Raw genomic sequence first — 14219 nt, forward strand, 5'->3', positions numbered from 1 at the left:
TTAAATTGTAAAATACTCAAAATAATATTGAATACGAGGTTGTTATATTTTAATTTGAGATGAGAATCACGAGAAAATAGTGTTGTTTGTCCTCCTTAATGTTATAGGCAAGCATGGCAACAAAGTGTCATCAATTATCATTTGACTTGAAAATCTTTTTTGCTTCGTAAGCTATGTAAGAAAATAAATCCCGTCCACAAAAAGATTCACATGGATAATAGGCTTAAATTATATAATGACATTGTTTAAAAAAATTACATTATTATCTATATAATTTAACATGTTATAATTAGTTATTTTCCTTTATAAGATTTGTTATAAACAATTTTTTTATTTTTTTTTTGATAAATAAAATCATTTTATTACCAAAGTGAATGTTATACAGCGCTAAGAGATGGTTGATAGACATAACATCCCTACAACCATCAAAGTATGAATGTACATAAACATAAAAGGCAACAACAACAAACTAGTCAAACTAAGCAGGATAATACTCCTGCTATATACGTTATTGCATAAATTTGGTGATGGTATAAAAATATTATACATTATCAATATGTTGGACTTAAACTTATGCTTAATGAGCTCTTTAATTTCCTATTTTGAACTTATGTGGATTTAATTTCACGAGCTGGTCAACATTAATAAGTGATCACATATTGGATTATATATGGTAGACGTATCATAGACAATAAGGCAACCTTCCTAGTCTTTTATTTTCTCTTGAGCACTCGTTATTTGAGTTAATAATTTAAACGGTCACTCAACTTTAGACGTTTATCCTAGAAAGTCACTTGGCTTTGAACTTTACTCAGAAAGTCACTCAACTTTAGATGTTTTACTCAGAAAGTCACCCAACTCATTTTATTATTTTTTTAACTAATTTTTGCTTATGTGAAATTTTTTTAATAACAAAATTCTGAAAAATATAAAATATCATTTAGTGACATTTTTACCCTTTCTTTCATTCTCCTTTCTTTCTTTATCAAACGACTCCATAAGTATTATTTAGGCTAGTAAAAATCTTGTATATGGTGTAGGAAAGGTAGCACTCCACATGAATTCATCCTATTCTAATAATTATGATTGCATGCATGTTTATGATTCTAAGCTTCGAAGGTCGTTATGAAGTATACATAATTAGAGAAGGAAACAAAAATTACGTATATGTAACATATTATGGAGCATATAAAGATGTTCAGTGGACCGTTCTAAGAAAAATGACATTTAAATGCTTAAGTGGATATTTAAATACCTACAGTACTGTTACTGTTTCACTTGGAGAAGTTTTCTTATCTGCTACCGAATTAGCTGCAGAGTTTTCAAGAGTTTCTAATGATGTTGTTGTTGTTGGCATCATTTAATTAAGTATAAATAACATAAATATCTACTCTTTTGGAAGTAATTAAACTCTCTTCCATTTTTTTTTAATTACTTTAGTCTCTCTCTATTAATATACATAACATAGCCGACATATACATAGCATTCTATGTATATGTTGGGATTTTTGTAATATGTTTAGGAAGTTGGGATTTTTTGTAATATTGGAAACATAAGTTGTGTATTTGTGTAATTTTTAAATTTTTTTGGGGAAATATATAAATTAAGAAATGAAGGTATCAAATGAAAGAAAGGGTAAATGTAGGTATCAAATAAAAGAAAGGTGAATGAAAAAAAGGGTAAAAACAGTGTGACAATCGAAACATAATAAACAACAGATTATGACAGTATTACAAGCAGGGACCATAATACTATGGCTAGTCAATGACGAACTTCAACAAGTCTAAACCTTAGAGGTGCAAGACAATACTCCTACACGACTGACCTAATACTCCTACACGACTGACCTTCTACCCTCGAGATGCAAGACAAAAATTAATGTTGAAATTTAGTATAAATTTCATAAACAAATGTTGATTTCAAATCATAACTTGAAACTGGGGTCTCAACACTTATGGACAAGTACATATTAAAAATAAGATTGAAATTCGTGAATTTATAGGGTCAGAAGTTGAATACGCACATTGTGCGCATATTTATATAAATGAGTACAATATGTTTTTAAAATAGTCATTTTAACTATAGATAAAGAGAACATAAAATATTTATTATTTATTAAAAGAGGATTTAATAAATAAATTTATAGTTGATTTTAAAAGACTAAATATTATGAAAATTAACATAGAAGTGTACTATTATTTACATATATAGTTCAAATAAGAAAAATATCTTGACCGGGTAAATTCCTAATATTAGGACGTCTGACATAATTCAAATAAACATTATATAATAATTAAAAATGAAGTTGATTTTATAATCTTAAATATTAAGACTATAATTAAATTATAATTTTCTCCAATATGTCAGTAAAAAAGTTGCTAGCATATGGTGTTAGAAGTTTCGTACTTTTATACTAGTAATACAAGATAATACCCCTTTCTTTAAATGTAGGTATCAAATGAATGAAAGGGGAATGAAATAAAGGGCAAAAAGGTCATTAAATGGATATTTTAGATTCCACTTAAGCAAAAATTAGTTAAAAAAATAATAAAAGGAATTGGGTGACTTTTCAAGTAAAACATTTAAAGTTGAGTGACTTTCTGAGTAAAGTTCAAAGTTAAGTGACTTTCTGGGATAAAAATTCAAAGTTGAGTGACCATTTAAGTTATTAATCCCTCGTTATTTTATCTGATTTAAATTATCTATACTGATAATATATGTATTCTTTATAGTACTATCGATGAAATTTGACGTGTAATAGTAGATTCATCCCTATTTTTACCAAGTTACAAATTAATGCTTATTATAGTACATCCTCGTTCACAGGCAGATCTAGAATTTAAAGATTATGGGTTCCCAACTTATAATTTTTACCACTAGATCAATAACACATTTTGTTTGTGGGTTTCCAGCTTATAATTCTTCTATATTTACTAGTTTTTCAATATAAATTCAAGAATCGGTCGAAAGTTATGAGTTTTAGTGCATCCGCCCCTGCCCTGATTGCACATGAATTCTATTGCATCATCCTTGTTCTAACAATTCATGATGATATACATAATATATACTATAATTCATGCCCAAGTTTAATTTATTATTATTAATTAAAAGATATTGTTGTTTATCAAGTGAGATGACATACAACAGACGATTAAGGCATACAGTAAACATTTTAATATTTTTATGGCTGTCTTTTGGATGGTGGCCTATCACCTTTTTAGTATAGTTGCTGATGTTTTCATTATAATAATATAAGCAAAAGTGGGAAGGGGGGGGAGTGACTACTAATATTCTACGCATAATTTTTCATAAGCAATCAATATTTGAAAGAGAAATAAATAAATTATTATGATGATGAACGCAGTCATTTTTTTTTAATCTATCTAGAGTATATGCCTAATAAAAAAAAATTAGATCTGGCCCAGGTGACTACTGGTTGATGAAGAAGGGTGCATTTAGACCCCACTAGCTAGTAGATTCAATTCTGACCATTATCAGAGCCAATAGAGTCGTATCCAAGTTCTAAATATATATCTAATTCTATTTATTTTATACGTGAACACAAATACATATACTTGACCCCTCATTGACAATCAATCATTAAAGTGAACACCTGAGGTGTAATTTTTTTTTTTTTTTTGTTTGTTTGTTTAAATTAGGGATATATATAATGGAACTGGGTTATATTTAAATTATTTCTTACAGTATTAAGGATATATTTGGATTTTTTTTTTTGCTACTAACTAGCTAGCATTATTAAAAAAAAAAAAAAGATTAAAAGATCGATGACGATGAGGATGGAGAAAAAAGGATAGTATGGTTATGGTAACATGCAATTTAAGACTAAATTTGTGGAAGTCGATTCTTGTTTTGTTTGAATATTTTTTCATTTCGGGTCTGATATTTATATTAGAATTCGATTAAATATATTATAATGCTTATTTTAAAAGACAACGCTTCTAACAAAATATCTTTCGATCTAATCGTGTTGGTGGGGTAGTAGATTGTCATCAAATGAGAAAAGTAGTCCTTGACGTACAAAATCACTATGTAGAGTGTATAAGAACAATGCAAAATATAGTGTATTAGTAACGCTTGCATTAGTAATGCTTGCATTAGTTATGCTTGTATTAATTATGCATGCATTATTTCTTATACATTGTTTGGTATGATGTATAAGAAATAATATATCTTACATAATTTCTATAAAAGAAGCGTTTGTTTACGAAAATACCCTTTTTTAAATTTGTACACTTTTTTTGCAACAAAATTCTTTTGTCATCTTAAACATAATTAGTATTGTTGAACAAGTATATAGAGATTTAAGATTAATTGCAAGACCTTCGTCTTTGCGCATGGAATGTTACGCCAACACGGATTAACATAGTCGAAATAAAAATAAAATACAAGATTGAAAATTAATGAATAGTCTCGAGATTTTTTTTAATCCTTTTAAAGACCCCCGAAGCAACGTAATAATATGGTGTGGTTATTTAAATCAATTATTCATTGTTGTAAATTAAAATGGCGGGAAAAGAAATTATGAAATGTTTTGAGAAAATTCACTGTTGAAAATTTAAAAGGCGGGAAAAGAAATTGTGAAATATTTTGAGAGAAAAATTGAGGAGTATTAAGGTCATTTAATAAGTTAATGCATATATTAAAAGTTTTTTATATTACTAATACATAGGAAATGGAGTGTATTGCTAATACACACTTTAATACACAATAGAGTGTATAACTAATGCTTACATTAGTTATACATAGATAAAAAGACGTACCAAAAAAGGTACTACAAATACACATTAACTAATGCATACATTATATTTTCCAATACACTCTACCAAACCATCCTTAAATAGTTAATAAAGGACATTAACTTTGATACTATTGGTATACTTCCTTCTGTTCCTTTTTATTTTATTTTATTTTTAGCTTTTTGCTCATAGAAAGCTATTTTAACATATTAAACATTAATATTATTGACTATATTAATTTTATCTCTTCTCAAATTTACTCATGGAAAATTGTGAAAACTTGTTATAAATTCTTAGATAAAGGTAATTCTGAGAAAAAGAATTTAATTAAGTACTTTTTTGGTTTTGTATAAGTTACAACTTGTTTTGGATCAACTTAATGAAAAAACTAAAAAAGAATCATTTTAAAAGGAATGAATGAAGTATTTAATTTTAATAAATATATAGGAACATAAAATAGTGAGAACATAGAACATTTACCAGTTGTAGTGGAGTGATACGTATTTCTTCATTCTTAACTAAAGATGTTGAATTCAAGCTAGGAATGTGCACGAGATCGTCTTTATTATTAAGTGTTTTACCCTCAATATAGACCGCCAATCACAAATTTAAACATAATCGAATTTAACAGTAGTATCTAATACCGGATAAAACGATAAAAACTGAGAACGATCCTTACATAATATCAACCCATATTCAATTCATGGTATTAAGAAAAAAATTCTTGACTCTTGATTTGATAAGAAATGTGAAACGAATAGACAAAACAAAAAGAATCCTCAAATAGGGACTAAAATTATTCTCCAAGTCTCACTTTCTCATAAAACGGAGAGGAGAAGAATTAATTAATAGTGAATTGAATCCCTTAGAAAGAATTTTTGGATAATCCATAGCCGCTACAATTTCTGTTACAGTCTCTATTATTCGGGCGAGTACTTTGTATGAACTGGATAAATCCTCCACTGTGTAATAGCCTGTAAACCACATAGGAGATCGATGTAAACCGCACTAGATAAACCCTATTAAAGTATATTACTCATATCTCAACGAGTTCATTTAATATGATTTTAAACTTAAATAATATTTTTAAAATAAAATCGATCTAAATCGATATAATCAAAGAAGGGTAGTAGGGAAGTTGATAGCGAAAATTAATTTTTTAATCTATTATATACTTATTATTAATACTGATACTATTTTCTTTGTTCATTTTTATTTGTCGCTGTTTTGGTTTTTGAGGTTAAACTTCATGAACTTTGATCAACATTTTAAGATGTATAATTTAATCTTTTAAAGTTAAAATTTAGATAGTTGAAAACTATACAAAAAATATTATAAGTTGCAATTTTTCTCATTTTAATATGATGGGAAAAATATATTTTAAAATGTTGATCAAAAATTCAAGTAGTTTAATCTCGAGAAGTGAAACAGTGACTAGTAAAAGTGAACGGAGAGAGTACTAAACTATAAATCGTAATATTGTTACTTGAATTTCTAAGTAGATTTTTGTGTTGAATGAGTGTTGAAACTATGTAAATAATTATAATAAAGTAATTATTTTTAAATTAAAAATGCATATGAAAAGGAAGAGCATTAGAGAGATTAGGACCCCACCAAAGGCAAAATATACGGATTAGCAAACAAAGGCTGTCGTATTTAAGGTTAAGACACCTTATCTTTGTCCTAATCAAACTTTTGTTGTCTGCCCAAATGTTGTCTAATTTCCATTGGACATTTAATCAGTCATTCAAGCCAGATATTTGCATCATTGCATGTACCACAAAAAGTTTGACACTTTTTTCTTTTTCTTTATATTAATTTGTTTTAATCAGTTTGTGCGCATCCCAATAATTCTAATAGACGTTTATTATTTTTGTTAGTAGTAGCATGAAATAGATGTATTAATCAACACTTGGACATATTTTTTACTAAAATTTAAACTTCGATCTTTAAGACTTGAGATATTAAGATAGTACGCAAATAAAATTATTGGCAGCTTGTCAAACTAATTTATTATTTTTAAGTATATATTTATATACTTACGCAAGTGATAAATATGAAAAGTATTTATAAGTCAAAATCTTAATAAGTTTATCATTTTCAATTTATAAACATTCTTAGTTTGACCTAATCGATCTTTTACGAGTTTAAATTATTTGTAATATCTAAAATACTCATCCTAAAGCATAGGTTTAATAATTTATCTAATTATATTTTCGTCGTTCATCATTTAAGGCAAAAATAATTATTTTAAAGACATTTTGATTATTTTAATAGAATAAATTATAGTAAAAGGTTTTAACTAAACACTAAAATTAATTTCAATCTTTTAGCACATAAAAATATTTTTAAACACTTAATATTTATCAGCTACTTTTAATCGGACTAGTCGGCTTATGCCGTGTTACACACGACTCAATATTGATTCTTAAAAATTCTACGTTATGTATAATTCTATCACTTAAGTAATATCACTTAAGTAAAATCTTCATTTCTTTGGTTGATAAATTTTAAGTTAGGCATATATTATTATAATTTAGATTGATGAAATTTGTATAACAATATTTTAAGTTGTTTAAATTTGTATGACATTGATAGTCAATTATATTTTTTAAATTATTTAAGTTTTTAATTATTGTGATTTATAATATTTTTTCTTCTATTCTACTAATTAAAAGTGACATAGTAAAATTATTATAACAAATACTTGTGAAATTTTTTCTAAATGGTCTCATATAAGACGTTAATTTAATTTAAAACATCCAAAAATAATTTATCATTTTATGTCTATTTTATCTTTTTTTTTAATTAAATATTATTAATTTTTTAAATACTTAAATAACTTATGATAATTAATTATGAGTGATATTGTAAAATCACCGTTGAAGTAGCTGAAGCAGTCATATCACAAATGTCTATTTTAATTTTTTTATTGAATATTTTAAATTTTTAATACGTAAATAACTTATAATAATTATTTAGGAATTATATAGTAAAATCACAATTGAAGCAGTTGAAGCAGACATATCGATCATAAGCAGTCTGCTTCGACTACTTATTGTGATTTATTATATAGGATAATAATCCAAACGAATTGTAATTCTTTTTCTTTTTGGTTCTTTTTTCATGAGGTTAAAAGGTTGACACATTTTAGATGAGGAACTTATCTTCGTATAGATTAATCAAACTTTATATGTTATTTTGTTATTTTTTTATTCTAACCTATGGTCTGTCTTAGGTATTTAAAGGTGGACCCCACTTACCTTATTTTCAACCTCATCACGTGTCGGGCTAACCTTATATTATAAAATCATGCGTGTCGATTGATTAAAGGCCTAATTTTCAGTTCTCAATCGCTTAATTACGTCATTTGATAGCTACTAATCACCTCATTTTTCCTTCATTAACATCCACTAACTATTATATGGACTACGTTTTTTCCTTTAAATGACAAATATGCCCCTATATTTTACATGGTATCTAGCCATAGGTTATGAGAATATTATCTAGAGTCATGAAATTATGATTCCGTTAATTTATTAGATTTGAAAATTTGAGATTCTCTGATTTTACTTTTTTTTCCGCCTTATATTACTTGACATATTTGTCAAAAGAAAAAAAAATTATTCCAAAATAGTTGATATTTTCAAAAATCAAGAAATAATTGAACACCTGTTTTTAACTTTATCTTTAGAATTTAACGAAAGTAATTAATTTAAATAGATAGTGACAATATTTAATGAAAATTTAATAGGGTCATATTAGTCAAGTTACAACCCTTATAAATTTCTCCTTAAAAAATATGTAAAAGCAACATGTCAAGTAATATAAGATGAAGGAATAATAATTTAGACCAGCTTAATTCAATTGATTAAACCTGAGTTGATATGCAGTTGAGATTGATATATGAGAAATTTTATTTAAATATATTAAAATATATTTTTATTTAATTTGTTATGTATAGTGACAATATAAGAGAGAATTTTATTAGGAATGCAAATGAATTGTAGAAAAAAAAATTTGAACCTAGTAAGAATTGGTGTAGTTTAGCTCAATCCTTTTAATCCAAGTAAATTGATTCGTCCATCTATTAATTCATTGGACACACTTAAGACACCTTTTGACCAACCTACCTTATTTGACATCCCAAATATTTCCCCTAACAAGTTGTGGCTATTCTTGATTAAAAAACGATGTTGATATTATAAAAATTATTTACATAATAAGATAACTAGTAAGTTAATTGTGACATTACTATTTCTACTAGCTAGAAAAAGGGGTTAGTAAACTATTATGACCGATTAGACTATTGATAATTATGGGTGGAGCTAGGGGACACACAAAGATGATTGTAGTTTTCTAGCATTGGATTTATTTGAAATTAGTATTTTGATGCAATAATCCATAAATTTATGTGTAAAAAATTATTAAAATTTTAACAAATAATACATCTAATCTTACAATATTAATGCTATAATGAGTTTAATTATATTTAAATAGTGTAATTTTTCGTCAAATAAGGTTCAGATGAATTTTCAACTCTAGCTGGCTCTGCTTCGTTCTTTTCTTTTTTGGTTTTCTATTGGATATTTGGTGTTCACATTGAAACTTTGACTAATTTAGATCGCTCGTTGCAGGACCTGTTTTGGGGGTAGCGCCCTAACAGAATTTTTTTCATACCCAGAACTCGAACCCGATACCTCATGTTAAAGATGGAGCAGACCCACCACTACACCACAACTCATATTGATAGTTCCTTCTATTAACAACAATAATATACACAATATAATCGTATAAGTTGAGTCTCGACACATATAACTTTAGTTTTATATTTAAAAAAGTATAAATAACATAAATATCAACTCTTTCGGAAGTAATTACACTCTCTCTCACTTTTTGAATTACTTTATTCTCTCCCTATTAATATACATAACATAGCCGACATATACATAGATTCTGTGTATATGTTGGGAATTTTGTAATATGTTCAGAGAGTTGAGATTTTTTGTAATATTGAAAATATAAGTTGTGTATTTGTGTAATTTCTAGTTTTTTTTTTTTTTAAATGGAGCGGGTAGATACTCTAATTGGTTAAATTTTACGTACTTATTAATAGTAGTGGCTAGAAAAATTATTTTACAGTATATACTATAGGGATACCAGTGTATAAAATAATTATAAAATGAAATATGCCCCCATATATACGATATAAAAAGAAGTTTGGCTAGCCAGCCAAATCTTATTAACCAAACCAAATTTCCAGCTGATTTTCTGTATTCTTGTACTACTAACTCACAACACACACACCATTTCTCTCTCTCTGCTAAACATCCAAATATCATAACCACAATTTTCGCACCATACAATTTACTCTTCTTCTTCTTGTTATTATTATTATTATAATTATATTATATAGTTTTATAATCAGCTGGCCCTGATCAAATTAAAAAAAAAAAAAGATTTTTTTTCGACGATTTTATCTGATGGAGAGTACGGATTCATCAAGTGGCTCTCATCAACAACCTCAATTGCCACCCGGTTTTCGATTTCACCCTACTGATGAAGAACTTGTTGTTCATTATCTTAAGAAAAAAATTGCCTCTGTTCCACTTCCTGTTTCTATTATTGCTGAAGTTGATCTTTATAAATTTGATCCTTGGGAACTTCCTGGTATGTATTAATACTATTACTCATACTTTTTTTTTTATCGTGATTCGTAGTTTATAGTATGGTGATATCCATTAATGAAAACTTTTTATATGATAAGTGTGAATTTGATTCTTCTTGTTCTCCTCTCCTTTTCTTCTTTTTTGTGTAATAAAATGACAATTTTGATTTTATTTTACGACGTTTGAATGATTGAGAATTTTTTATATTATAAAAAGTGTGAGTTCGATTTTTATTATTTTTCTGTCCTATCTTTTTCTCCGTACAATTAAATGGTAAATCTGAATTTCTTTTTCAGATTTTTATATGTTATTTTGATTTTTATTCGTCGACTTGTGTGTGCGAGATTTTTTTTTTTCTTAATATAATAGGCGTGAGTTCGATTCTAGTTATATTTCTTTTAATTTTTGTTTTCCTTCTTGTTCTTTGTAGATAATAGAAAAATATTTAGAAAATTGAAATGGCAATTTTGAAATTTTGATGACTTTTGAGTGCTTGAAACGTTCTAATTTTGATTGAATTTGATTTTCTTCTTGTTAACTTATTTATGATTTTTGAGTGTTTGAGAATTTTTCTTATACAATAAATGTGAATTCGATTCTCGTTTTATCTTTTTTTATTGCCTCTTCCCTTCTTCCTCTCCTATTATACGTATAAAAATGATAATTTTAAAATTTTGACGAGTTGTAAGTGTTTGAAAAATTTTCATATAATAAGTGTGAATTCGATTCAGTTATTTCTTTTTTTTTTTTCCTTTCTTTTCTCGTTCTTCTCCCATATCATAAATGTCAATTTAAAATTAAATAACTTTTGAGTGTTTGAGAATTTTTCAACACAGCAATAAGTGTGAATTTGATATTTATTATTCTCTTTTTTATTCCTCCTTTCCTTCTCCTATGAGATAAAATCTTTTTTCTTTTTAAATATCAATTTTGAAATTTCAACAATTTTTGAGTGTTAGAGGCATATGTTTTTCAATTTTTTTTTTTCCAGCTAAAGCGACGTTTGGAGAACAAGAATGGTACTTCTTTAGTCCAAGAGATAGAAAGTATCCAAACGGGGCGAGGCCAAATAGGGCTGCAACATCTGGTTATTGGAAAGCTACCGGAACCGACAAGCCGGTGCTCACCGCCGGTGGGACTCAAAAAGTTGGTGTCAAAAAAGCATTGGTTTTTTATGGTGGCAAACCACCAAAAGGGGTGAAATCAAATTGGATCATGCATGAATATAGACTTGCTGAAAATAAAGCAAATAATAAACCCCCTGGTTGTGACCTTGCCAATAAAAAATCATTAAGGGTAAGTTTTTTTTTTTTTTTTTTTTTTTTTTTTTAAATCTTTATGTCAATTCCATACTTTAGTATAAAAATTGCATTGAATTTAGTGTTTTCGAAGTGAAATAGTAAATACTCCTTTTTGTGATAATCATATTAGCAAATAGTACGCCTATGTTGGTAAGGTTGTTTCAATATTTGAATTTAATTAATGAGTTTAGTTTTATATTTTTTTTTAAAATTGAACATAATGTATGTTGTTAATTATGAATTCATAGTTTAATACTTTTTGAAATTTTAAAGATTTTTATTATATGCATCGGTGTCTTTTCTTTAAAGAATATTAGATTCAATTAATTCATCGATTTTTATATATTACATCTTTCTCTGGTGATGCATTTAGTAACGCAACCACATATAGTGAAACTGTTCTAGATACACGTTTTATACTTTTTCGGTAAAGATGTTCAATTGAATACATGTAACAAAGTTTTTGATTTTAGATGTCTGAGATAGGTGTCAAATTCTCGGTAACAAAAACAAAAAGAAAAAAAGCTTTAAGATAATTGACATTTATTGAGTTGAATTGAATTGAGTAATGAAAGTTTATTTTTTAAATATGCAGCTAGATGATTGGGTTTTATGTAGGATTTACAAGAAGAGCAATACACAAAGGCCAATTGATCATGAGAGGGATGATTTGAATATTGATATGATGATGGGATCATCATCATCAATTAATCCATCATGCATAGCAAATAATTCAATGTCATTGCCAAATTTATTTGGTCAACCAAAAATCCCCCAACTAAAATCATCAAATTTTGGTAGTGCATTACTTGAAAATGACCCAAATTTATATGATCAAAGTGGATCCCAATTTTCTTCAAAAAGGCCACTTGCAAATTTGTATTGGAATGATCAAGATGGAGCAGGTAGTAATGATAATTCTCATCAATCAACAAAAAGGTTTTTGACGGACAATATGGAGGACGGGTTAAACATGAATGTACGAGCAGATGAACAGAACGGATCTATTGTAAGTCTTCTCAGCCAACTTCCTCAAACTCCCTCACTTCATCAGCAACAAGTTCTCGGCTCTCTTAGTGACGGAGTTTTTCGACAACCTTATTCCGGGATGAATTGGTACTCTTAGACATCAAATCAAATATCATATTATTATTATACCATACAAACATGTTTTATTATTACAGGATCCTAACTAATGATTATTGATTAACCACGGTGTTAAAATTAGATTAGTGGGATTGCTGGATTTGGGTATTGAGATTTTTGTTCCTAGTAGCAACTCAAACAAGATTTTTAGATAATTTTATAGTTAGTGAAAAAAAATTTTAGGCGAGGCCATGTATATTTTTGTTTTTGTTTTTAAACTCTGTCTTTACTTTATACTATATAGTATATATAAAAATACATACATCTCCAAGGTTTGTCTGTGAATAGAGATGCATAGAAACAAATCTTGTAATCATATACATATTCTATATCTTATTCGAAAAAAAATATTCTGCACATTGTTTGTGTGAGAGTTTTTCATTACTTATGTTGGCTTTGAGATGAATTTAATTTGAAAAATACCATCAACAAGGATTCATATAATCAACCTCGTCTTGTTTGAAAAGAAAACTTAGTTATTATTGTTATAACCTGGTTAAGGAAAATGGGCCACATAACAAAATTACATACTTATTTGCAACATTTTAAAAAAAAAATGCCTGAAACCTTGAGGATTAATTTGAAAGTTAGTTTAGTGGAAGATTATAGTATATTTACTAATGCTATAATTATTTGATAAGCGCTCCCTTCATTCTTTTTTACTTGTTATAGTTTTCTTTTGAGAATCAAACAATGCGAACTTTGACTAACATTTTCAAATATATATTTCTTTAATCATATTGATATGAGAAAAGTTGCAACTTATAGAACTTTTTGTACAATTTTTGAATATTTTAATTTTAATATATTAACCTAATCTAATTTAATTTTGCTTTGAAAATTAATCAAATTGACTTTTGATAAATGAAACATGACGACTAAAAAAAAGATGGAGTAGCTACTAAGGCAGAGTACTTTTCGTATAGTTTTTAAATATTTTATTTTAATATATTAAACTAATCTAGTTCTGAAAATTAATCAAATTATCTCTAAATAAACGAAACATGACGACTAAAGAAGAAAGGGGGAGTAGCTAGTAAGGTAGCTAGGTTGCTAATTTTGATAAAGAATTGGTTTTTAATTTCCCAAAAGCATAGAGTATCATTAATTAAGCAGTGAAATTATCTATCTTAGAAGAAAAGAAATCCTGTTAAGGGAAAAGATAAGAATCATTTGTTGTTGTGGAAAGCTTAGTAATTAATAGTGACATATTCTAGAGGGATCATACATTGCATTGCATACATGACATGATTGATGTAATTATTTATTGGAGGAATCAAACAAAATAGATAGATAATCTCAATGACAATTGGGTTATTGGATCCAATCTAAGTAGTATTTTTTAA

At 27.2% G+C, this 14219-nt stretch overlaps 1 protein-coding gene across 1 annotated transcript; it reads left to right on the top strand.

The window, feature by feature from the left end:
- Nucleotides 1–9959: 9959 nt before the first annotated feature.
- Nucleotides 9960–13230, top strand: LOC107878689 (NAC transcription factor 56). The gene is made up of 3 exons (XM_016725774.2): nucleotides 9960–10427; nucleotides 11418–11722; nucleotides 12323–13230. The coding sequence occupies exons 1-3, from the start codon at nucleotides 10241–10243 to the stop codon at nucleotides 12851–12853; spliced, it is 1023 nt and encodes a 340-aa protein (XP_016581260.1). The 5' UTR covers nucleotides 9960–10240; the 3' UTR covers nucleotides 12854–13230.
- The last annotated feature ends 989 nt before the right edge of the window (nucleotides 13231–14219 follow it).

This window comes from Capsicum annuum, chromosome 7 (genome assembly GCF_002878395.1).
Source record: "Capsicum annuum cultivar UCD-10X-F1 chromosome 7, UCD10Xv1.1, whole genome shotgun sequence".
In the NCBI taxonomy this organism is placed as follows: Eukaryota; Viridiplantae; Streptophyta; class Magnoliopsida; order Solanales; family Solanaceae; genus Capsicum; species Capsicum annuum.